The 26,693-nt window shown below is 48.4% G+C and overlaps 2 protein-coding genes across 2 annotated transcripts; both read right to left on the bottom strand.

Annotated features, from left to right (window-relative positions):
• Positions 1-4,092: 4,092 nt before the first annotated feature.
• Positions 4,093-7,693, bottom strand: LOC118229423 (relaxin-3 receptor 1-like). The gene has a single exon (XM_035421366.1). The coding sequence runs from the start codon at positions 7,434-7,436 to the stop codon at positions 6,231-6,233; it is 1,206 nt and encodes a 401-aa protein (XP_035277257.1). The 5' UTR covers positions 7,437-7,693; the 3' UTR covers positions 4,093-6,230.
• Positions 7,694-12,505: 4,812 nt separating this feature from the next.
• LOC118229422 (cyclic AMP-responsive element-binding protein 3-like protein 3-A) lies at positions 12,506-26,483 on the bottom strand. The gene is made up of 10 exons (XM_035421365.1): positions 26,287-26,483; positions 23,360-23,473; positions 21,658-21,916; positions 21,040-21,146; positions 17,780-17,890; positions 16,834-16,940; positions 16,119-16,187; positions 15,676-15,760; positions 14,202-14,298; positions 12,506-13,544 (listed from the first exon to the last, which is right to left on the bottom strand). Exons 1-10 carry the CDS (start codon positions 26,305-26,307, stop codon positions 13,270-13,272), a joined length of 1,245 nt encoding a protein of 414 aa, XP_035277256.1. The 5' UTR covers positions 26,308-26,483; the 3' UTR covers positions 12,506-13,269.
• Between the last annotated feature and the right edge of the window lie 210 nt (positions 26,484-26,693).

The raw sequence follows: 26,693 nt of genomic DNA, 5'->3' as shown, positions 1-26,693 counted from the left end.
GTGGGAGATTGGAATTCAGTCGGCTCAGGTGGACTTGACCCCTCCCTCAATGGGCGGTTACTACAATGCGAATGCAGTTACCATCGTAAAAAGACAGGGGGCGGTGCAGTGACTCGTCTCGTCTTCCTGCTGCATTCTGGGATTCCTGCGTGGGGTAGTTATTGCCATTTGCAAAACGATGGAGATTTGCACTGCCATGCTCTGGAATTTTTATTAACTACTGAACTCAGCTACCCTAGAAAAACAGCGGTGCCCTTCCCTTCTGACACCGAACTCCCCGTCCTTCTCATCTCATTTCTGAGACTGATCCCACGGGGAGGTGCTGAAGACCACTCAATTAGCCCTGATCCAAGAATAAACTGCACATTGTTTTTTTTTTTTGTTTTTTTCCCCCCGTTTTTTGATTATATAATGAAGTTTGAAGAAGTCCATAAGGCCGTGGAAAGTTATTTGAGGACACGCCCGCCGTGTGTCGCTGAGCATTCTGAGCAGGCTGACTGTGTGCTGGTGAATGTGTTCCCGGGACGAGGAGGAGAACGAGATTGAAAAATGCGGCCGGATCAAAGGCGATCGATGAATCCCCCGCGCTCTGGCGTGGAACAAAAAAAAAAGAGTCTCCTGGATCATTTTAGAATCTCCGAGGCTTCTGGGTAATTGGACGCTTGACCACACCACAAGCGTTCGGCAGTGGGCAGCTGAGCAGGGCTGCGTCGCGGCTCCGCGCGTAAACGTCTTTCTGTGTGATGCGGTGCGGCCAGTGGTGCCACCGCGCGTCCTGAGGCGTTTGTGAGAAAGGCCCTCTATCCTCTGCACGCCTGCACTGCGTCAGCCAATGGCGGAGAAGTGTGTTTAGCCAGCACGTTGCCGTGCCGACGCATCGGTTCCGCTCGAGATCACCCTCTCATTTTGACGTTCCAAAAACGAGCGATTGGAACGTTCTAAACTGAACGTTCTAAATGCCAATGTAACAGTCCCTGCTTGGTTAATTGAAAGCAACGGAGTTCTAGAACACTGACTTGGAATTTTGAGAAGAAAGGAGCAAACGAAAACCTGCTCGTCAGAGTTCTAATCAGGCGATGAACGCACGCACGTTTTAGTGTTTTTGTGTGTCTGCTAATCGAGTGCGATGTGATGCGCTGACATGGTCGGGAGAGGGGGGTCGAAGGTCGGCTGTGAGATGAATAAAAATAACTGGCCGCGTGTTTGCAAAAAAAAGTTCCCCTGGACATTCTCACCAATCAAATTACACACGTGCTTCAGGCACTGCGCTACGCGCAGCGCTGTGAGCTTAGCATCTGTGTTAGCGGTCGGTGGTGCGCAGAAGGGGTGTGTGCTCACTAAGTGGGTGTGTAGTTAACCCCCCCCCCCCCCCCCCCCCCCCCGGTGATTGGTCTTGGCTCGGCTCCCTGTGCTCTGAGCCTTATGTGCACTGGTCTGTCTGACGGAATGACTCTCCTGTCGGTTGCCATGGCATTCTTCCCCCCGCTCTCCGAGGTGATTTTTCTCGCCACCTCCGTCGCGCGGACCTTGTCTGAGGATTAGCGCCTCCTCAGGCGAGAAGCGGTCCGAAGTGCGGAAAAGTTAAAAAACACACGGGGGACGCGGTAATAGGTGTTGCCGGATGGCTCGTTCGGGTCTGGGGCACCACGCTGCGGTGTGCAGGAGAGGGAATGACCCGGACCGTGCAGGTGAGGGAATGACCCGGACCGCGCCAGTGCTGAGGGTGACCGGTGGCTCCACACGGATGTGTGCGGTTGCCATTCCGGGTATGGGAGGATTCAGTCGCTTAGGGATTTGCATTCATCGCTGCCTAGCGACTGCACGCATGCAAAAAGCCACACGAAAAGGTCTTCCTCCGACTCTACTCTGTGCAAGCTCAGCTGTGGTCTGCAGTGTGCCAGATGTAAGTTGCTATGGATACGGGTGACTGCTAAATGCCTAAATGTAAAGCTGGGGGGGGGGGGGGCGCTAATGCTAGGGAGCGCTAACTTCAGTAACCCTGGGCAATGTAGGCTCACAGCTGTGAGACTGATAGCGAGCTGTGGGGCTGTCCAGGGAGGAAGGGCTTCAGTCCGCCAAATAAGCTCACTCCTCATCTCTCAGCAGAGCCTCCGATTGAGTGGCAAAGATCTGCCTGCTGCAGCTGCAACAGCAAGTGGATTTCACCTAATCCACTGAAAAATAAGTTAAAACACCGGCAAGATTTTTTTTTCTTTTTTTTTCACGAATAAAAACTAGAATTAATTAGATGCCATCACAGAAGAAAAAAAAAACAGAAATGAAAAACGATGTTTTTACAATTTGATTGACTTTCACATCTTTTTATGTTCAGCACAAACTCAAGAAGCTAAAAATACAACCTACAAAAAAAAAAAAAGTAACTGCATCCCCAGCCTGAGTCACTTCTGACGTGTTTCCACTGAGGTGGGATTCACAGGTAATGGCTGTCAGGCTGGCTGACTTTAAGCCAAACCAAAAGGCCCGGAATCTGCCAAATGTGCTCCTCTCTCATTGGTTAGCTGGGGAGTCTGATGTCACAAAGAATGAAGGAACACTCCAAAAACACCCTGTGCAAAACTTCTTGGAAGTCAATGTTCCCAGCAAAACCAACCGTCCCCGTTGAGAAATCTCAAAAAATGCGAAGGTGATAAAAACAAAACAAAAAAAACTCATCTTTCAGCATTAAATCTATGAAAGAAAGATGAAACTCACTTTCGGTTCGCCACTGAACTATGAAATTTATCACCATGGCAACAAAACGGGTTAACGGCACGCGCTATTTTCTGATGGGAAAAGCTGAGCCGTTCCCTCCTGCTGAAGTGCTGAAGTGCGAGAGTGTGCGCTTTTCTCCCTGCCTCACGCAGCGATGGAAAGCGGTCGACACAAACCTTTATTTCATTCCTCGCTTTTAAAATAAATAAATAAATTAATTAATTTAATCAAGTTCTGCCTGTTACAGTAGCATTTCCCCAAAAACTCCTCGGAGGGCGCTGAGCTGTGAGGGGGGGTCGGCCTTGTTTAACCCCTGGCCGAGGCAGAGTCGGGGGGGCCGTTTTGTTTCTCGGCCCGTTACCGGGAGACTTTGACGGACGACGCCGCTTTCCACCGCCGTCCTCGGAGACCGAAGCCCGGACGTGATAAATGCGCCGTCTGCGAGAGCAGACAGGAAGAGTCCTAAATCACAGGGACTGAAGACAAGTCCCAGAGCGCTCACGAGAAAATAAGAGGTGGAGAGAATCGACTTTAAATTTTTAAAAAAAGTTGCGATAGACTGCCATTGCGTTGGCACCTTATTGATGACTCTCATCCTCATGCTAGCAAAGGTCGCCTGTAGCCTCTTTTCAGTTGTGTCAGATTAGAGAGGTACTGTATGTGCTCTTAATGTTAATTTGATTTATTGCAGCATTTGCTTTCATTTACGTATTTATGTACAAATAAATAGATCTAACTGCTGAAGCTAAGCAGCCATATCACCATGTACCCTTCTCATGGCTAACTGCTGAAGCTAAGCAACCATACCACTCTGTACCCTTCTCATGGCTAACTGCTGAAGCTAAGCAGCCATACCACTCTGTACCCTTCTCATGGCTAACTGCTGAAGCTAAGCATTCATACCACCCTGTACCCTTCTCATGGCTAACTGCTGAAGCTAAGCAGCCATACCACCCTGTACTCTTTTCATGGCTAACTGCTGAAGCTAACCAGCAATACCTCCCTGTACCCTTCTCATGGCTAACTGCTGAAGCTAAGCAGCCATACCACCCTGTACCCTTCTCATGGCTAACTGCTGAAGCTAAGCAGCCATACCACCCTGTACCCTTCTCATGGCTAACTGCTGAAGCTAAGCAGCTATACCACCCTGTACCCTTCTAATAGCTAACTGCTGAAGCTAAGCAGCCATACCACCCTGTACCCTTCTAAGTTTAACTGTACAATTATTTGTATCCATTTGACTGATTAACACAAATTACGGCAATTGGAGTCCCAACAGCGACCTCTAGAGGATACAGGTCAGCTCTTTCCAAGGTCAAATGTTCCTGAAAAAAGAACTTGAGGCTCCAGACATAAACAACACAGAGATTGTATTCTGTGTACTTCCAATAATTTTAATCTTTATTACATAATTTACATAATTATTACATAAACAGGAAATCCATGCCAGTAATCCAACATGGGAGCACAGGGCTCTGATTTATGAGCTGTGCACCGGACTGGAAGAGGACGCGGTAATGTACGGTGAATTGCGACACCCGCTTTTTATTTGAATTGACTTAAGTACATAAAAAATACAAATACAAACGAGAGGGTCGGGAACATGTTATAGACGGGCAAAGGAAACAAGGGGACATTATAGACGGATAAAGGAAACGTTACAGACGGATAAAGAAACGAGGGAACGTTATAGACGCATAAGGCTTCATATCATTGTGGAGTTTCCGTGCGATCGGTTGTGTTTGATATAAAGTATCGCACTGTTTGTTGGAACACTGGAAAACGGCTCAAAACACAGCGTTAAACCTGACTACTTTCAACCCTGCAGGGAAAGAAAACAGAAAAAAAGAAATCACAGGGAATTTAAACGCTAGTAAATCCTCGTAAGAGCAATGCCCCTCCCTGAGTAACATGGGCAGCTGCCCACGAAAGCTCACTACCTTCTAGGCATCTTCAAAAAGGAAAAACGAAGAAACGCTTTGCAAGAAATATTATTTCGTATAATTCCGAATTGTTTTGTACTGTGTGTAGATATACGACAAATTACATGGAGACAACGTCACGCGTCAGCGCTAATAATGTTTGGCATCCCTTACAATGTCTCTTTCAAGTTCTAACTGCGCGCTAAATTTAGAAACTTAATTTGCAGACTTGTTGGCTTGTTGGTTTCCCCGGAAGTGTTGTTTTTTCCGCTGTCCGTGAGGTATTCTCCTGTTAGTTAATCTGACTGCTTTTTTTTCCTGTATCAGTACGACACCAAGACCAAGACCGGTGTTGTTTTTTTTTACCACTGATATTTCAAAGCGTCCAGAGTATCAGAGAACAAACAGTCGTATTTTGGACATATTGAATATAGTAAGTTTTTAAATACAGTGCGAACCGCGAGAATCCCGATTTTACAGCCTTTTTCGTCGGCGCTTCTCTGGAGTTGTTTATAGCAAAGGAAATACCCCAAGTACACTTCCAGTTCGCCTGACAGCCAGCCGCGAGCTGTCCACGGTAGTGATGACAGAAGTGTAAACAAATTGTGACAAGAACCCAGTTGCTCAAACAAATGAGCCACCAGTTTAAAAAAGTTTAGACCTGATTCTTGCTGTAGCGTTTAACCGTGCAAATTCTGTCGTTTCAGATGATGCATTTCCCTTGTTAAATCCATGCAAACTGCAGCAGTCGAAGTTAGGAATTACATTTGGGAAGACCTTCCCCGTACCGTCTTTACTGTCGAGTTAACAGCAGCGTAAAAAGACTTCAGCAACCTTTGACGGAGTAAATTGTCTGACTGCGAAGACCCGGTTTGTGGCATTCTACCACTATCTGACTGTTAAAACAATCAACAGGTACAGTTCAGTTCGACCGTGGCCATTTTATTTATCAATATTCCTAAATAAGAGCGACGCCACTAAGCTATTTATTTGTAAGCGTTCATTAAAATGCCCCCCGCCCCTATTTATATATTTCCTTCCGTATTTTCAGATGAGTCGCGCGACTTATTCAGACTTGAGTCACCAGACCTAATTCACGCGACGTTGCTAATGCAAAGACAAAAAAATATTAAAAATGACGGTGAAAGACGCGCACCTTAAACCGAGAGGGCTAGTCTTAGCTCTGCTTATGGTTCGTTATCCCGTGAGTTAATATTGAAATACAGCTCAAACGACTTGAGCCGGTAACTACTGTAGCCTACCTCTTCCGTTACTTCCGAATTGTGACCAAAAAATAAATTCATAAATAAAATAGTAAAATGATTTATGGTGCTCAGACAAGCAGATAAACCATATGTCAGATTTGCCACAAAACAGTTTATTTTCTTTTCAATGGAAGCAAGGGAATTGGGTGAATTGATGCCCCAGTGAGCTTTTGCCATCAACAATGAGTCGCTGTCAATCAACTTCTAAACGGTTCCAGGAAATAATATTTCTCAGAAATATCCTGCCTTGTGTTCGCTGCTCCGAGGGGGGGGGAGGAGCAGGGGATGGGGGACGGGCAGGTTGCCGTGGCGAACGCCGCCACCTCTCTCTCTAGGTGAGCACCAGCACGGGCGCTGGCTCGGCCTTGTCCTTCCTGCGGGCCGCCAGGTTGGCCAGGTGCCGGAAGGAGGGCGTGGCCCGCAGCAGCATCTCCTTGAGCCCCGCGCGGAACTCCTGCCGCACCAGGCAGTAGAGCACGGGGTTGAGGCAGCTGTTGGTGTGCGCCAGGCAGACGGACAGCGGGAAGGCGTAGGCCTGCGCCACGTAGAAGGCGTCGCTGAACGGCACCAGGTCGAACTTGATCAGCACGCCCCACAGCGTGAGCGCCTGGTTGGGCAGCCAGCACAGGAAGAACGCCAGCACCACCACCGTCACCGACCGGGTCACCTTGGAGCGCCGCCGGTGGCAGCCCGGCTCGCCGCGGCGGCGCAGCACGAAGCGCAGCAGCAGCAGGTAGCAGACGCAGATGACGGCCAGCGGCGCCACGAAGCCCAGCAGCACCTTCTGCGTCTGGTACAGGCCCAGCAGCAGCTGCGGGTCCCAGCGGCCCGAGTCCGGGAAGCGCACCAGGCACAGCTCCTCGTCCGACAGCCGGGCGGTGGTGGAGTAGGCGGCGTGCGGCAGGGCGGCGGCCAGCGCCGCACCCCAGATGCCCACGCTCGCCCACTTGGCCCGGGCGGCGGCCCGGCGGGGGCTGGGCATGCGCAGCGCCGACGCCAGGGCGCAGTAGCGCGCCACGCTCATGGCGGTGAGGAAGAAGACGCTGGCGTACATGTTCATGGCGGTGACGGTGCCGACGATCTTGCACATGACGCGGCCGAAGGGCCAGCGGAAGTCCAGCGCCGTGTCCACGGCCCAGAAGGGCAGCGTCAGCACGAACTGCAGGTCGGTGAGCGCCAGGCCCATCACCAGGCCGGTGACGGTGGACTGCTTGCGCCGGTGGCGCGAGCGCAGCAGGCAGAGCGCCAGCAGGTTACCCAGCAGCCCCAGCACGCACACCACCGAGTAGACCAGCGCGATGACCGTGCGCACGGCCACGCTGGCGCCGTCGCCGTGGAGATCCAGGCTGGACTCCCGCGACAGGAGCTGCAGCCAGCAGCGCAGGGACAGGTTGCCCAGCTCCCCCTCCGTCTGATTGGGCAGCCCCGCCGCGCCCTCGTCCGGCGCCAGCCCGCAAGCGCCCAGCTCCAGTGGGAGAGCGTCGCCGCCGCCGCCGCCGCCGCTGCTGTTCTTCTGCATGCTTCTGCCCCTCCTCATTCACTCCCCACACCTCATTCCTCCTGCCGTCTCTCAGAGTGCTTCTCTTTTTTATTTCTCTCTTGAGGGTGGAAAAAAAAGAAAAAAGTATCTATTAGCTAGATGTGTCAATATCGGGAGGACAGAAAAAGCAGTTCCCCATTCTTCTCCTTATCCATTTGCTTGCCTGACGTTTTACTTTTTTTTTTTTTGCCAGTTTCTGGCCTCCTCGTCCCTCTGCTGCGTCCCTGCCTCTTCTCCCACTCGCGTTGGCTCCTCGCTCTCTCTCTCTCTCTCTGAGGCGCACGGAACTACTACCGCTGTTTTTATACCTGCCGCGTGCATGCGCACGTCTCCAGATACACCGCGCCAAGCGCGAGACTCTTTTTTTTTTCTTCTTTTTTTTAAGTGGGTACAGCTTTTTTTTTGCCATGCCAATGGAGGGGACGCAAAATAAGTAACCTGTACGGAATGCTTCAATAAAATAACTATGCATGTATTTCAAATGAAGTGACCATGAATTACACGAGTATAGAATAAATTATACGTGTATGCACGTATATGGCTTGCAGCCTAAAGAATTTGTGGATTTAGACCACGCAACTCGCTCACATTCTGAATTCAGAAGGTCAGAGTGTTTCTGCGCGCATAAATGCGGGGCTGGGGAGCTCATTATGGAAGAATAACTTCAGATTGTATGGGTCTGTGTGAAGGTCGCTACGTGTTCTGAGGTAGGGGACCGCGGGTCGAAACCTAACGCGCGGTAAAATCTGACATGGACTTTTTAGGCAGATGCATCGAGCTTGAACGACGTATTCCAGGTTAAACGCAGAATTGCCGTCTCTTTGTCTCCAATGTGAACGGCGGTAAAGCTACGCGGTGACACGTGACATGGACTGAAGCTGCTTGGATCGAACAGGCATTAGACAAGAACATGAGCACAATATACAGTCTTGTGTTGGATTTTCACCGACATAGGTAGGCCTCGAAAAACATATCAATGTAATTATAAAAAGAAAGCTGTTTGTATCATGCAACATGGAACTGTGTTGAATTCCTTTACTATGTGTTAACTTTTAAAGCTGTTAAGACTGTTCGGTGTACTCCATCCTTGGGGTTAAATGTAACATCTCACTCTCGGTCCTTTCGGTCAGATTGCTAGTGAGTGGTGTGTAATCATAGCCAAAGGGTGTAGGATGTTTGTGTTAAAAAATGATTCATCCATCTCTTGTAATATTTTTTTCTGAATATTTTCATCTCTTGTAATATTTTCAAGTACGAAAACCGCTCGTTATTACCCCGCTGTCCCCTATACGAGGCCAGGGTTCTCAGTAACACCCCCGGCGCTGAATTTTCCTTCTTTTTTCTGATCTGCACACGCATGTTTAGGTTGTTGGTTTTTTTATTTTTTTTATTTTTTATTTTTTTTTATTTTTTGCTGTCCTTGTCGAAGCTCCCTTCCGCCTACTTGAATAGTAAAATGAATGACGGAGTGAACGGAGAGTTTATTTTAAATCTTGTTATTCTTTTCCACTCCGCTGTTCTTGTCAGGAGGCTCGTGGTTGTGTAAAGGACATCCGATTGAATGCGACAAGCAAACGTCGCACATGCACCTGACAGAGCTGAGTGCGCGTGGGTGCCGATGTACACGGGGGCGCGGAGACTTCTCTTGTCAATTTTGAAAAATACACTCTTCAGGAGGTGAAGGGAAAAATAAGTTCTAAAGCCGAGTAGCTGGTCTCCCTTTGATACATCAGATTCGCCCTACAGTACAGAAAATCTAAAATATAATCAAGCCGTGCCACCGCATTTTGTGCGTAGCCATGCACTGCCACCGGAAGGTGAAAAGTTTCGTCTCGGCCCAGCTCACTCCCGTGACGTAGAAGTGGTAAAAATCAAAACTTGGCTCCAACTACTTTCTGTGCGAGTCAGTCAGCGCCTCAACTCCGTCCGTCTGATTGATTGATATTTAGTCTGCTTGCTAGCTTGTGATTTTCCGTTTCGTTTCAAGGTTGAGGCATACTGTCTATTTGGCTGTGTATGATCATATTGGGAAAATGCCGAACTGACGTTAGTAGTACAAGCTAACGTTACAGTCAATCTTACGTCGTAGCCAACAAGGCTACAGTTCGATGTCCGCATGGAAGCTTCATTCGCCCCCAGCTTTTTTTTTTTTTTTTTTTTTTACTAACAGTTATCCCTGGGTATGAAATATGTGAAACGTTTGTTGTTCGCCGTCTCTGAGAAAAGTGTCAAAATGTAACGGTTTTTGGTTTGTTTTGTCTTGAACCTGTCAGTCTTGGCAGTACTAAGCTGCACTTTCTTTATTTGGGGGAAGTGACGCCTCTGAGGACATGCACCTGTTTCTGTGGAAACCCAGGCCAGCAATGACGGCTAAAAACCGAGGCGTACGGACGGTTGCCCAACTCGTCAGACTTCAGGACCACGGACAGCAGCAGGTTAGCCGCAGGCAACCACAGCCAGGGGTGTAGCACAAAATTCTGGGTCCTATACATAAGCAGTCTCTGTGGGCCCCCTTCCTCTCTTGATCCATGTCTCTCACGCATCATTCCAGGCTTTTCGAGGGCCCTCCCCCCCCATTTGGGCCCTGGGTAGTCAGTCCCACTTTTCCAACCACTACAACGCCCCTGACCACAGCTGAGGTCGATTGCCGATAACCACCCCAGGCCTGGTTCCAGTGGTCCGATTTTTGGTGGTGCTTTGGAACAGTGGTTCTCAAACACGGTCCTGGAGGACCACTGTGTGTGTGCGGGTTCTCATTCCAACCTCAGCTGCAATCCCAGAATTTTAACAAGCAGTTAATTGTTCTTAATTAGGTACTTTTCATGTTTTAGAGCTGGGGTTCCAGAAAGGGCCAGTATGGGTGCACACACCTGATCCTGATTGTACAAATCAAGGTGCTTAGCAGTGATCGATTAGTAGAATCAGGTGTGTGGACCCACACTGGCCCTTTCTGGCTAAGACTGGGGACCCCAGCTCTAAAACATGAAAAGCACCTAATTAAGAAAAATTAACAGCTTGTTAAAATTCTGGTATTGCTGTTGAGGTTGAAATGAAAACCAGCATTCCCAGTGGCCCCCCAGGACCAAGTCTGAGAACCACTGCTTTTGAAGATTACTGACAGACAGCTGTTGTGTTTTCATTTTAGTCAACATTTTCTTGTCTCAGGAAAGGTTTTTTTCATTTATTGTTTTATTTATTTGTGCCTGTGTTCCAGTTGTTTATTGTTTCTTGCTCCAGAAAGGAGAGTGAAATGGGCTTCCGGCCAATTTTCGGAAGCCTTTCTGTTTGTGTGCCGCGAAACGAATCATAGTCCAGCACCGTGACCCCCCCCCCCCCATGTCCCGGAGCCGCTGGGTTGTGCAAAAACACACACACACACACACACACACACACACCTGTATTGGAATGGCAGACAGTGTACTTTGTGTCTCGGTGATAAGCAGTAGCTTACCGATGACATTTCACCTGGATCGGGTGAGAGTAGCAACATGACTCACTCACTTCAGTTTAATTGTTTTTTTTAAGGTTCCAGTATTTATTCCCCTAAGGGTGGTAATAATAATAATAATAAACCACACAGTAAAATTACCAGTGTTAATTAATTTCTAAGAGTACATTTGGTTAAAATAAAATAAAATAAAAATAAAATCCAAGTTGTCCAACGTGACACAGAAGGGGACAGCTTTATGATTTTCCTGGGGTGATTACCTCTGTCGCCAGCGTTTAGCTGTAAGCCAGGAATTTTTAAATATTTTTATCCCTTTAAAATGGTCGTCTCGTTGAAAACCAAGCAGAAACAGCCTCGTTTGTATTTTGTTGTCGGAAGCCAGCTGGCTATTCGATGTAGTTTTTTTTTAAATTTGTTGTATTTTGCCAGCGAACGCTGTGGTCCCGGCTTCTTTGGCAGGACGATTACGTCGCCCTTTGGCTCCAGGTCGTTAACCGCGGCCGTAGCCGCTCGTGCCAAGGCTCCGTGCCGCGTGGAACGCCCTTATCTGCTCAGATAACGCACGGGAACAAATCAAAACATCGACTCCGCTGCGGTCCGCCGAAATAAAGTCTCACCTTATTTCAACCCATTCTTAAGGCGGTAGAAACAATTTCCGAATTAAATCAAAGACATTTTGAATTGTTGCATGCCCCAATCTCCCCCCCCCCCCTTTCCAAATCCCAATGCCTCACACCCCAGGCGTCTCTCATTATGGACTGAAAAGAGCGGGCTGAATTACAGTATGCTATCTGGTTCTCTCTTTCTCTATGTCTCTCTCTCTCACTCACTCACTCTCTTTTTCTCTCTCTCTCTCACTCATACTCTCTTTCTCACTCACTTGCTCTCTCTCTCTTTCTCTCTCTGTCACTCACTCTCTCTTACTCAATCTCTCTCTGACACTCATTCACACTCTCTTTCTCTCTCTCTCTCCTTCACTCTCTCTCTCTCAATCTCTCTCTCTCTCTTTCTCTCTCTCTCTTCTTCACTCATTCACACTCTCTCTCTCTCTCTCTTACTCAATCTCTCTCTCGCTTACTCTCTCACTCTCTCTCTCTCTGTCTCAGTCTCAGAAGGAGAGGTGTGAATGCGATGATTGAAAATTCCGTGTCCTGTTTCCCAGACGCAGGATCGAAGCGCTCGAGTGTCTGCCGCGATTAAAAAGCACCTTCCCTGTCAGGCTCTTTTTCGTGGTTTCCGGGACCGTCGCCCCGGTTACTGAGTCAGGTGACTGAAGCAGACTTTCCGATCTCGAACGCGGCCCGGCGGGAGATCGGGCGCTCCGCGTCTCGTCCCGTTTCCGGCGTTTTGATCGGTGTCTAAATTATTCATCGGAACTTGGGGTTCGGTCGTGACGGAAAAATGAATAATAAAGAACATCAAAGAAAAGTTTGACATGCTATTGTGCAGCGACAGTGTAACCTTGGTAACCTTCGTTAAGGAAAAATGAGAATACCTGACCTGCATTATCGTAGACTTGTCCAGATTATTTGAACTCAGATCATTAGTTTGGACATGATGTGTTTGTCTCCTTTCCCTAACACATATTTAAACCAATTCTTGGATGAAAAAGACATTATGTTTTAACAGCTTTATTAATTTATAGAATTAATGTATTTTACATAGTTTACAATTTACATTTATTTTTTCAAATGATAATAGTAATACAAAGAATCTACATCAAAATAAAACTTAGCTTTACCTGTTTTAACTAAGTTGACTCATGTACTATTTCCTACAATCAAGATTCACACATAAAAAAGTATCCTCTCCCGCAAATAGTTTTGCCATAAGCAAAATGGAGACAGGTGTGTCCTTGCTTGAGAGAATGAATTTATCCGTTTTCGTCATGGCAAGCGAAGAAAGAATAATGGGGGGGGGGTTGGGGGCGGAGGCGGGGGGGGATAGGCATTATTTGTTAGAGCCCAGTCATTCACTTATGGAAATTGACGTAAATAACATTTGAAAGGAGCATATCTGCCAATGAATGTATCCACCTATTCTCATCCATAAGCATGTTTACATAAAGAAGTCCTTCTTTGAGGTTATGGGCACGTCAGTCTAATATCTGGGTACATCTGATACACAATATAAAATAAACAGAATGTCCCGCCAAGGAAGGTGCGACATAACCGGATAGCAAACAACGTTTGGCCACTGCCGTGTGTGTCCTCTGTGGAGGACAGCAGTGCAAGTTAAGCATCACGAGGCGCGGGAACGCGGCGGGGCATGATGGGTAATCTGCGGCCTCCTGTCGGGGCAGGCGTCGCCTGTTGAAGGTGAGGGGGGTCGCCGTGGAAACCGGAGGCGGCCTCTCGGGCCCTGGACGCCCGGCGCGGTCCGCTACATGCCGTCGGCGTGCGGAGAGCCCCGGTGGGCGGTCCAGGTCACCGTGGCGACGTGGCCGGTGATGGGGTCGCCGTGGAGATGGCCCCGCTCCTCCAGGCTGTGGTTGTGCGGGACGGGGTCGGCGTCGGGGTCGGGGTAGGGGCCCGGGCCCTGCCGCAGCTGCAGCTTGGAGAGCAGTGAGGACACCGCCTCCACCCCTCTGTCCACGGAGAACGGGGGCAGCGCCGACCTTTGACCCTCCACCACAGAGCGCAGTGACCGCGACTGGACTGCAGGGGGAGGGGGCAGAACAGAGAGGGGACTGCGTGAGATGTGCGGCTGACACTGTGAACCCCGAACCCCGAACCCCGAACCCCGAACCCCTCGCTGACATCACTACCTCAAGCCACAGAACGCTCGCTGGCATCACCAGGGCCAAGCAAACACATCTGAGTCCCAGCTAGCCATAGCAGTAGCACGAGGGAAATCCAGCAACATCTTTGTAATGTATGTCATTTCCTGTGTTGGTTTGGGCTGTTTTAATGTATGTAATTTCCTGTGTTTGGGCTCTTTTAATGTATGTAATTTCCTGTGTTTGGGCTGTTTTAATGTATGTAATTTCCTGTGTTTGGGCTGTTTTAATGTATGTAATTTCCTGTGTTTCGGCTGTTTTAATGTATGTAATTTTCTGTGTTTGGTCTGTTCTAATGTATGTAATGTCCTGTGTTTGGGCTGTTTTAATGTATGTCATTTCCTGTGTTTGGTCTGTTTTAATGTATGTAATGTCCTGTGTTTGGTCTGTTTTAATGTATGTAATGTCCTGTGTTTGGGCTGTTGTAATGTATGTCATTTCCTGTGTTGGTTTGGGCTGTTTTAATGTATGTCATTTCCTGCAGGTCCCCGCCCCCTGTGCCCCCCCCAGGTAGAGGGAAAGAGCGCAGGCTGACCTCTGACTGCGCTGAAGTCGACCTCCACGCTGGGTCTGCTGAGAGAGAACGGCTGTAGGCTGGGAAACAGGAGCAGGGAGAAGGAGAGCACCAGCACCTGAGAGAGAGAGAGGGGGGAGAGGGGGAGAGAGGGGGGGGGGGGGAGAGGGGGAGAGAGGGGGGGGGAGAGAGAGAGGGGGGGGGGGGAGAGGGGGAGAGAGAGAGGGGGGGGGGGGAGAGGGGGAGAGAGAGAGGGGGGGGGGGGAGAGGGGGAGAGAGAGGGGGGGAGGGAGAGAGAGGGGGAGGGGGAGGGGGAGAGGCAGGGGGAGAGGGGGAGGGAGGAAGAGAAAGAGGGAGGGAGAGATGGAGACAGGGAGGGAGACACAACAAAAGCCCACCAACATAAAAATAAATACCCCATACATATTTTAAAAAGTTTTTTTTAAAAAATTTAATGTCAAACACAAAAAATATTAAATACACTCGCAAACTCTACTACAAACAACAGAAAAGAAACAGTATATACAATACAATATATGCAATAGGGAGGGCGAGCAGGAGAGATGGAGAGAGTGAAAGAGGGAGAGTGGGTAGGGAGAAGGGAAATAAAGGGGTAGGAAGAGAGATGAGAGATTAGGAAGATGGGAAGAGGTCTGAAGAGAGAGGAGACGGAGAGAAAGAGGGGGAGGGGAGGGGGGTGTATGAAGTCTGTTTCAGATTCTTCATCTCAGATCAGAAGTCCAGGTCAAGGTCTATGTGGTGCTATTTTTAACTTCACTGATGTTTGTATTTGTGTGTGTGTCTGCGAGCGAGAGGGGGGGGGGGGGGGGCGGGGAGCGAGAGTGTGTGTTCAGATGTGACTGCCTCACTGCTTCTGTCCCTCTGTGTCCCTGTGTGTGAGCACAAACGCAAACGCCAGATAAAACCAGTTAAAACCGGTTCTTCTGCTCTACAGGTTCCCTCCAGTCCTCCAGTGGTCTCATTATCCCCCCGAGATCGGGTCCAAAAACTCAAGACACAAAGAAACGTAACGCAAGGTTCTGTGACGAGAGAAACACCTTGCCGTGGAAATGCTGTCTCGTCTTCTGATTGTGAATGTTTGCGGATGAAACATTCCTGCCCACCAGTGGTTCTGTTGGGCCTAACTGTGAGTGCACTGTGGTTCTGTTGGGCCTAACTGTGAGTGCACTGTGGTGCTGTTGGGCCTAACTGTGAGTGCACTGTGGTTCTGTTGGGCCTAACTGTGAGTGCATTGTGGTTCTGTTGGGCCTAACTGTGAGTGTCTGTGTGGTTCTGTTGGGCCTAACTGTGAGTGTCTGTGTGGTTCTGTTGGGCCTAACTGTGAGTGTCAGTGTGGTTCTGTTGGGCCTAACTGTGAGTGTCTGTGTGGTTCTGTTGGGCCTAACTGTGAGTGCACTGTGGTTCTGTTGGGCCTAACTGTGAGTGTCTGTGTGGTGCTGTTGGGCCTAACTGTGAGTGTTAGTGCAGTTCTTACCAGAACGCAGGTCCCTGTCTGGGCTGTTTTGTTGCAACTGTTCATGACCAGCGACTGCAATCTACGCAGCTGCTCCAGCAGAGACCTGGAGAGAGAGAGAGAGAGATATGGAGTGAGAGGGAGAGAGGGGAGAGAGAGAGAGGGGAAGGGGAAGGGGAAGGGAGTGGGAGAGAGAGGAGGATGAAGGGAGAGAGAGAGAGAGAGGGGAAGGGGAAGGGAGCGGGAGAGAGAGGAGGATGAAGGGAGAGAGAGAGGGGGAGGGAGAGAAAGGGGAATGAAGGGAGAGAGAGAGAGAGGAGGATGAACGGAGAGAGAGAGAGAGAGGGGGAGGGAGAGAAAGGGGGATGAAGGGAGAGAGAGAGAGGAGAGAGAGAGAGATACTTGTAGAAAGGTGATAGCAGTCGGGCAGGCGTAGCGCTAACGTTAGCGGGGGCGGAGCTTACATGTTGCTCTTCTCCAGCTGGGCCACCTTCCTCTGCAGCTCCTGGTTCTGCGCGCTGCAGGTCGCCATCCTGGCGGGAAGGAGCCGCTCATTAGCCGCCGCTCGCTCTCTCGCCCGCCCGCCCGCCCGCCCGCCACACGCTGAGCTATAATTACCGCTTACAGCGCCGATTCAGAGCTGCGTCCCGCCGCGCCTGGGGAGCCCCACTGTTCACCCCCCCACACCGCCCCCACACACCGCCCCCCCACCGCCACCACCACAACAACAAAAACCGACAACTAATTTCAAGCATAATGACTACACGTGTTAATTGATCACTCTTCGATGTAGTTTAGCATGAACGCTTGATTCTGATTGGTGGAGCACCTGGGCGCCCATTATTTCGCCACAGCTAGCTGATTGCTATCGCGTGAGCTAACGGCAGACAGAGCGGGTATAGCGCACCGCCATGAAGGCGCTTTGGCTACCGTGACCTTTAAAAGCAGCAGACACAGCTGGCCTAGTAGGGCCTGAGCTGAAATCCCTGACCTTTGACCTGTAAGGTTTGTCCAATGCCATATAATGGAAGGAGTCATCATGCATTGTTGCATCATACTTCATTGTTACATGTACATCGTACACTCCATTACAGGCTCAGGAGGACCAATCAGAGGGGAGCTCTGCCGCTTTCGCCCGGGGTCTCGCACGCGGCCGACGGTCGGACCTGCGGCCCGTACCTGCCCTCCAGCCCGTCGATGTACTCCTTTCTCTTCTTCCTGCTCTCCTGGGCCGACTGCTTGTTCCGGATCTTCCTGCGGATCTTCTTCAGAATCCTCTCCTCGTGCTTCAGCAGCAGGAGAGACGGAGAGAGAGAGGGAGAGAGAGAGAGAGAGAGAGGGGGGGGGAGAGGGGGAGAGAGAGAGACACACAGGGGAGATGAGGAGGACCTCTGATTGTGTCCATTTTCTTGTCTTTTATGTTGCAGAATTGCATTTATTTTTGTATTGTGCGGGTTAGTCTTGCTGTATGAATTATTTGCTCATTATTTCCCACATAGAGAGAGGGGGGAGAAGGACAGAGATGAATACTAATTCACAGCACGAGCGTGTGTAATGTCAGATTCCTTTGGCCGCTCAGTGCTTGTGTGCGCCTGTGGTGAAAGAGCAGATCTGAATCTGAATTTGAGGGAAGTGTTTGAAAGGGGCGTCCCCCAGCTGGGGCGGGACGGGGGCGTGCGGTGTGTGTGTTCCCTCGCTGGCTTGGGACGGGACATGCGGTGTGTGTGTGTGTGTTCCCCCTGCTTGTTTGGGGTGGGACGTGCGGTGTGTGTGTGTTCCCCTGCTGGTTTGGGACGGGACGTGCGGTGTGTGTGTGTGTTCCCCTGCTGGTTTGGGACGGGGGTGTGTGGTGTGTGTGTGTTCCCCTGCTGGTTTGGGGCGGGGGTGTGCGGTGTGTGTGTGTGTGTTCCCTTGCTGGCTTTGGGATGGGGACGTGTGGTGTATGTGCTGCACCCCTGCTGGTTTGGGACGGGGGCGTGCGGTGTGTGTGTGTTCCCCTGCTGGTTTGGGACGGGGGTGTGCGGTGTGTGTGTGTGTTCCCTTGCTGGTTTGGGACAGGGGTGTGTGGTGTGTGTGCTGCACCCCTGCTGGTTTGGGACGGGGGCGTGCGGTGTGTGTGCTGCACCTTGGTCAGAGGCAGCTGGCTGGGCAGATTCACGCCCTCCTTGGCCAGCAGCTTCTTCTCATCCTCGTTGAGGATCAGCTCCTGATAGGACGGCTGGGAGGCCTGCTGAGACTGAGAGACAGACGGACGCTCAGGAGACGGACGGACGGACGGACAGATTCTACAGACACTCAGAGACAGACGGATGCACTGATACACTGATCAAACAGGGGGTGGTGGGTTCCGCGTTCTGTCCTGTAATAAGAGTAGTTCAGTATGTGTGTTGAGCAGTGATTCAGTGTAGCAGGATTCTCTTCCCAGGTACACACCTGTATGCAGAGTACACACCTGTATGCAGAGTACACACCTGTATACAGAGTACACACCTGTATGCAGAGTACACACCTGTATGCAGAGTACACACCTGTATACAGAGTACACACCTATATACAGAGTACACACCTGTATGCAGAGTACACACGTATATACAGAGTACACACCTATATACAGAGTACACACCTGTATGCAGAGTACACACGTATATACAGAGTACACACCTGTATTCAGAGTACACACCTGTATTCAGAGTACACACCTGTATGCAGAGTACACACCTATATACAGAGTACACACCTGTATTCAGAGTACACACCTGTATGCAGAGTACACACCTGTATGCAGAGTACACACCTATATACAGAGTACACACCTGTATTCAGAGTACACACCTATATACAGAGTACACACCTGTATTCAGAGTACACACGTATATACAGAGTACACACCTGTATTCAGAGTACACACCTATATACAGAGTACACACCTGTATTCAGAGTACACACCTATATACAGAGTACACACCTGTATTCAGAGTACACACGTATATACAGAGTACACACCTGTATTCAGAGTACACACGTATATACAGAGTACACACCTGTATTCAGAGTACACACCTATATACAGAGTACACACCTGTATTCAGAGTACACACCTATATACAGAGTACACACCTGTATTCAGAGTACACACCTATATACAGAGTACACACCTGTATTCAGAGTACACACCTGTATACAGAGTACACACCTGTATTCAGAGTACACACCTATATACAGAGTACACACCTGTATTCAGAGTACGCACCTGTATACAGAGTATGCATCTGTATTCAAAGTACATGCCTGTATGCAGAGTACACACCTATATACAGAGTACACACCTGTATGCAGAGTACACACCTGTATTCAGAGTACACATCTGTATGTAGAGTACACACCTGTATGCAGAGTACACACCTGTATTCAGAGTACACACGTATATACAGAGTACACACCTGTATTCAGAGTACACACGTATATACAGAGTACACACCAGTATTCAGAGTACACACCTATATACAGAGTACACACCTGTATTCAGAGTACACACCTGTATACAGAGTACACACCTGTATACAGAGTACACACCTGTATTCAGAGTACGCACCTGTATACAGAGTATGCATCTGTATTCAAAGTACATGCCTATATACAGAGTACACACCTGTATTCAGAGTACACACCTATATACAGAGTACACACCTGTATTCAGAGTACGCACCTGTATACAGAGTATGCATCTGTATTCAAAGTACATGCCTGTATGCAGAGTACACACCTGTATGCAGAGTACACACCTATATACAGAGTACACACCTGTATACAGAGTACACATCTGTATGTAGAGTACACACCTGTATACAGAATACACACCTATATATAGAGTACACACCTGTATACAGAGTACACATCTGTATGTAGAGTACACACCTGTATACAGAATACACACCTGTATACAGAGTACACATCTGTATGTAGAGTACACACCTCATTCAACATCTAGAGCAGAACTGCCCAACCAGTCTTTGAGGTGCCATACGGTGTTGGGTAAGACTATGAGCATGGGTTGTGTATGAGCCGAGCACATGCCATCCTGGAACACATGTAGGCCCTCACGGATAAGATGGCATTCAAAGAGTATTTAAACCAGGATGGAAGATATAACTGCGCGTGATCGAGGCTACTGCATCGCAGATTTGCTGTTTTGTGTTTTAGTGATCATACGATGAGCTTTTACTTTCTTTTGTAATTAGCGTGTGTTTGCTGGCTTCGGTGAGTCCCCACGCTGCCCTGACTCTGATTCCACGGACGGAGGCTGATTGCTGACAGACGTAAGCGGCCCCGTCGTCTGTCTGGTCACTTGGGCCGTCTCGACTGAGACGCTCTCGTTCTCTTGTTTCCTTCAGGTTCGCTCACGCTATCTCTCCTCCCCCTCTTTCAGCCTTTCTTTCTTTCCCTTCTCTCTATCTCTCCGTCTCTCTTTCTATCTCCTCTGTCTCACTATCTCAATGCCTCTCTCTCCTTATCTCTCTCAATCCATCTCTTCCTCTATCTCCAAGTCTCTCTCTCTCCCTGTCTGCCTGTGTCTTTCTCCTCCTCTCTTATCTCTCCCAATCTGCCCCCTCTCTCTCCCCTTCTCTTTTCTCTCTCTCTCTGTCTCCCTCTCCCCCCACTTTGCCCCCCCTTCTGTCTCTCCCCCTCTATTTGTCTCTCTCCCCTCCCCCTCTCACTCTCAATTTCAATTCAATTCAATTCTCTCTTCCACTCTCTCTCTCTTACGCACACTCTTTAAAAATATAAATTGCCAAAGCGTGATGACAAAAATTTGACCTTTGCTTTTTTTTGGTGTTCATGTTGATTAGTTAGGTTTGTAGGGTGTAAACATGATCAGTTGTGTGGTGGTTCAGTAGAAAGCCAATTCGTCCTCTGCTCAAGACATTGGGTTTGTTAGGCCTGCATTCTGGAATTGAAAAAGCTGTGGAAAACCTTCCCCAAGATTGCTGCTCACACAGATGCCTCGGTAGTTATTAGGGTCAAATTTGTTTCCACTCCAGTTAGTTGGGGGAAATAAGCCCCTGACTTCAGGTATCAGGAAAGCCAGGCATCTCTGTCTCTCTATCTCTCCTCTGCACTCTATGTTCACTCAGTGATTTTTGTCAGTTTTTTTGTATTGTCAGTGGTGCTCTCTCTCTCTCTCTCTCCCCCTCCCCCCCCTCTCCTCCACACTCCGTGCTCACTCACAGTGTCAGTGGTGCTGTCTCTCCCTCTCTCTCTCTCCCCCTCCCCCCCCTCTCTCCTCCACACTCCGTGCTCACTCACAGTGTCAGCGGTGCTGTCTCTCTCTCTCTCTCTCTCTCTCTCTCTCTCTCTCCCTCTCCTCCACACTCGGTGCTCACTCACAGTGTCAGCGGTGCTGGACAGCAGCAGGTCTTTCACGGTCAGCGGGACGGCGTGCTCTGGCAGGAGGGACGGCTTGCGCTCCGCGAAGAATCCCGCTTCCCAGCCATCTGCCAGGAAAACAGACACACAGCCGCTCGCAAGAAAGGCCTCTCAAATATGGGAAAACTCCCCAGAAATGGGAAAACTCCTCAAAAACGGGAAAACTCCTCAGAAATGGGAAAACCCCTCAGAAATGGGAAAACTCAGAAATGAGAAAACCCTTCTTCAGAAAGTGTGAAAACTTTCAATATCCTTCTTACACCCAGCAATTCATTTTTGTCCCCTGTAAGGGACATGAGTCTCTGGTCTGAATCTCAAGAACCATATATTCTACTATGCAGTGACCTTTTAATAAATTAAATAAATATTGTTTTTGAAAATATTTTCAGCGCACAACAGTTGTATTATGTCAAAAAAAATGTTATACTTAAACTTTAATACTCTGGAGGATATGTCAAAACATTTTTATTTTCCAAAAGGAGAAAACAGTCCACCCAAATGTGGAGGAACACTTGAATGTGCAGGTTTCTGTGTCTCGTTCAGATGCTGCTGTGTATTGTTTACAGATGCGCTGCTCACCCAGGTCGATGAAGACGTCGGGCTCCACGCTGTCCTGAGACCGACGCGGGGGGTGAGGATGAGCATGGAAGAAGCGGGGCTCGAAGGGGGGGCTGTCTGGGGGCGGGGGGCTGTCGAGCTGATCCGAGGGGGGGTCCTCGCTGATCCCGCTGTCGCTGGGGGAGGGGGACCACACCGGGGAGCGCGAGGCAGAGGCCGAGTCGCTGGCGCACAGCAGGGAGTCCAGGAAGTCATCAGCAGAACAGGCTGGACTCAGGGCCTGCAGCAAGGCACGGGAGGGAGAGATCAGACCAGAGAAAACACACACACACACACTATACACACACACACACTCACACTATACACACACACACACTCACACTATACACACACACACACTCACACTATACACACACACACACTCACACTATACACACACACACACTCACACTATACACACACACACACTCACACTATACACACACACACACTCACACTATACACACACACACACTCACACTATACACACACACACACTCACACACTATACACACACACACACTCACACACTATACACGCACACACACACACACTCACACACACACACTCACACACTACATAAACACACACACACACACACACACACTATACATAAACGCACACACTATACATAAACACACACTCACACACTATACACACACACACACTCACACACTATTCACACACACACACGCACACACTCACACACTATACACACACACACTATACATAAATACACACACACTCACACACACTATAAATAAACACACACACACACTATACACACACACACTCACACACTATACATAAACACACACACACACACTATACACACACACACACACACTATACATAAACTCACACACTCACACACTATTCACACACACACTATACATAAACACACACACACACACTATACACACACACACTCACACACTATACATAAACACACACACACTCACACACTATACACACACACACTCACACACTATACATAAACACACACACACACACTATACACACACACACACTCACACACTATTCACACACACACACTCACACACTATACATAAACACACACACACACACTATACACACTCACACACTCACACACTATTCACACACACACACACACACTATACACACACACACTCACACATTATACATAAACTCACACACTCACACACTATTCACACACACACTATACATAAACACACACACACACACACTATACACACACACACTCACACACTATACATAAACACACACACACTCACACACTATACACACACACACTCACACACTATACATAAATACACACACACTCACACACACTATATATACACACACATACACTGTACACACACACAAACACTATACATAAACACACACACTATTCACACACACACACACACACACACACACACACACTATACATAAACACACACACTCACACACACTCACACACTATCACACACAGTTTCCTTTGGAGACTGTTGTGCCAATGAAAGTCAAGAAAGCCATTGAGCCATGAGGCTGAGAAACAGTAAAAAAAATAATGAATAAAAAAAACAGTCGTAGATACTTTTCTCTGAGGATTCGCATTTGGGAGGACACTGAATGGGAACAGTCAGTCAAACAAAAAAAAAAGCACCCTTGTAAGACCGAGAACCAGGAAACTCACGCTGTGCTCTGCGATTGGCCAGCTGGGGTTGCTATGGTAGCCGAGCTCCTCGTGACGCAGGATTCCGTCGTTCTGATCAAAGAGCAGGTCCAGCAGCTCCATGCCGCCGTACCCCTGGAGGACCAAACATTTATTAATTTTCTCTCTGTATCCAGAAGAGTCCGCGGCGAATTCAATATCTCATCGACGGCGGCTCAGCAGCGGGAGGCGAGAGAGGTGGAGAGGCCGTACAGGAAATCAGTGGCGGGGCGGGGCTCAGCGTCGGTGGCTCAGCCAGCTTGGGAATTAGGAGCCGCACTTCTGGGCGAGCTGCCAACTCCTTCAGTGAGATGCAGTGAGGTTTCAAAGAGATGCTCGGTGACGCCTCTGTGTGAGAACTTCAAACCCAGGGGACTTGAACCTCTTAAGAGCATTGGGGGCAGACATTTCCGCAGGTGTCCCCGGCCTCATCCAAGAAAAGAGCTTGTAGGTGACGTTTTTTTTTTAGTTTCTAGTCCGGCACCAAAATGCCTGATTCAATTAACCGGCCGAATTTGATTGAAGGCCATGATTTAGCTGATTGGTTGAGCCAGCTGTTTGATGGGTTTTTTTTTTTTTCCCCCACCTCAGCCATCAAGATGCACAAGCCTGTCCCTTGCACACACGCACTCCCATTAGCCCAGGAATAAACAGATTAATTATACAGCAGCAAGCAGTAATTACGGGGTCCGCTTGCAGACACATGCGCATAAGCTACGAGCCCAATCACTTGAAGATGAGTGCTTTGAATTCCTTTTTTATAAATTGGATTTTGAGTTGTCTGCTGTGGCATCACCATGAGGCTGTAATTTGCTGCCTCTGACTGGTGGGGGTTGCGGGGGGGTTTGGGGGGGGGGGGGTACTTGGCATACACCAGCATGTGCCTGCAAAGCTTTGTCAGTTTTGGAGATGTGAAAAACAGGTGCTAATTAATAATGATGACAACGACAAAAACACAATTCCTAAAAACAAAGAAAAAAATGAAATGCAATAGAGTTCAAGCACCTGTGGCGCTTCTTACTATTAAAAAAAAAACACATTTTGCCATTGATACTGAAAGCAGTTATGCTCAGTGCCTTTTCATTTCATTTCAAAGCTCCCATTGACAGCTTTTGTTCTTATTATTAAATCCATTACATTTTCATCACAGCAAGATGATATGTTTTTGTTTGTGTACCCAGAACTTTTTGAGATCTACCAGATTGCCAACCTGTTTTAGAACCATTGCAGGTGTAATTTCAACCAGCAGCTAGTTCTGCTTTTTACCTTTCAGTTGTTGTACACTTTTTGCATATTTGTGTGCCACTGACTAGGTGGACTTGCAGTTATCCACGTGACCAGCAGAGGCCACTGTTGTACAATGAGGTGATGTCATTCTGACCGACTGAAACCCTCCCATTCCTGGGCAAAGCCAGAACACTTTTTTTACAAAGCCTTTTGCCATGCGCAAAACTAATAGCATGACCAATGGTTGGTGCAACAACAAAAAAAAATACCACAACCAAGCACTGGTCATGTTATTGTTTTTTTTGTTTTTTTTGTATGTTGCTGAAAGGTTTTGCAAACGCTTCTTGGCGAATCAGGTCATTTGTGAGCGAAGGAACAGGCGGACTTGTGCACACCCGAGCAACCAGCAGGGGTCGCTGGTGTCCAACGAGGTGATGTCATTCTGGTCGATTGAAAACCCGCCCATTCGTGGGCACAACTGGAGGCAGACGTGCCTCACCCTGCAGTCACAGTTGGTGCTGGCACAGTCTGGGTTTGATACCAAACCAGGCCTATCCACCCTAAAACACTGCCTTAACTGGATGAGCCCACCAGCAATCTTTACACTATTATTATTATTATTATTCTAACAAAACTTTACATTCCCTTCAGTGTTATCCTTGGGCTATAAACACTGCGTTATCATTGAAGCAATTATGTAACACAATGATAATCATTCAAAGGAAACGTGCTAAATTTGAAAATGAGATGTGTGAAATACTAAGAAAGCCCTTCACAAACCACCTGCCTTTCCTGATTTTTCAGTTTTTATGATTATATATTATATATTTTATTTCCACGTCTGTGCCTCAGAAGGGTTTTTGTGAGAAATGAAAATGATTCAGATTTTTTTTTTAAACTTATCTGTAAATCAAATCAGAGAAAAGGAACATTGTCAGCGTCTTTTCAAAAAAAAAATGAGACTGGCACATCAATGGGTTATTACACCAAGTTAGACAGAGACATGTCAGATGTCCTTCTGGTGAATCACTGTTTGTTCTCCAGTTAAATTCAGCACATTAAATTGTTATCACTCAAACTTTTACCCACTTCTGTAAAACCTGAACACACACACACACACACATACGAACACACAAAAAATGCAAACATACACACACACGCAATTACAAAACACACAGGCATGCACTCTCTCTATCTCTCTCTCTCTCACACACACATACACGCACAAGAACCAGACCTACAAAAACATATGCCCACATATACATAGAGACACACACACAACACACACACAAACACATGCAATGCCTCTCCCCCTTTACCAGTGAAGTCATGTTTCTCCAAACAGCTGCAGTTTAATTAAATGGTAAACGGACTGGATTTCTATAGCGCTTTTATCCGAAGCTATATAAATGCATTATTTTGCATATTGTTTAATTAAAGCATAATGCGCTATGGAAAACTTTTCCCCTAAAACTAGTGCAGGAAAAAACCAAAAAACAAACAAAAAAAAAAAAACTTTGTGGACTTTGGACCAAAGTCTCATACAGAAGACGATCGTGCCGTGCCTCAGTGGCAAGAATAACCTGCCCTGTCGCTCCCCGCCCGCCAGGACGGCTCCACACCGCGAAATGACCTCGTTTACAGGTGAGAAGCCCCCTCAGGGGTACACTATTTCTGGGTACCTTTCCGCAGGGCTGGGTCATCCTGTCCTCTTCCGGGACGGCAGTGGGGGAAAACAGCACTCGTGTCGTATCCAAACGCAGTTTATAATCTCTCTCTCTCTCTCTGTCTCTCTCTCTCTCCCCTTCTTCAGACGCTGTCAGTCCGCAGATCCCTTTTGCACGCCGTCTGTTCCTCTGTCTTCGATCCGTGGGAACAAAGTTTAAATTTCAACACAGCGCTCCGAGCCTCGATCCCGAGGCTCCCGCGCCATTGGCTGTCGCCAGGCGACGTCTTTGACGGACAGGAACGGCCGTGCCAATGGGGCGCCGGGGAAGCATAGTGTCATGGGGGTTGGACCTGCCCACTTTCTGAACTGGCTAGAACACAAGAGGTCGAAGGTAATGTTGTTTTTTTTTTTTTTCTTCTT

Source organism: Anguilla anguilla, chromosome 6 (assembly GCF_013347855.1).
Source record: "Anguilla anguilla isolate fAngAng1 chromosome 6, fAngAng1.pri, whole genome shotgun sequence".
Taxonomy (NCBI): domain Eukaryota; kingdom Metazoa; phylum Chordata; class Actinopteri; order Anguilliformes; family Anguillidae; genus Anguilla; species Anguilla anguilla.
Note: the sequence above shows the minus strand (reverse complement) of the source record. Positions and strands in the feature narration are given on the sequence as shown.

Excerpts from the sequence above, each read along its gene's own strand:
- LOC118229423 (XM_035421366.1), bottom strand. The coding sequence starts at position 7,436 with ATGAGGAGGGGCAGAAGCATGCAGAAGAACAGCAGCGGCGGCGGCGGC.
- LOC118229422 (XM_035421365.1), bottom strand. The coding sequence starts at position 26,307 with ATGACCCAGCCCTGCGGAAAG. Across the intron at positions 23,474-26,286 it reads TGACCCAGCCCTGCGGAAAG|GGGTACGGCGGCATGGAGCT; the intron begins GTACCCAGAAAT and ends TTGGTCCTCCAG. Across the intron at positions 16,188-16,833 it reads ATCGACGGGCTGGAGGGCAG|GATGGCGACCTGCAGCGCGC; the intron begins GTACGGGCCGCA and ends CCTTCCCGCCAG.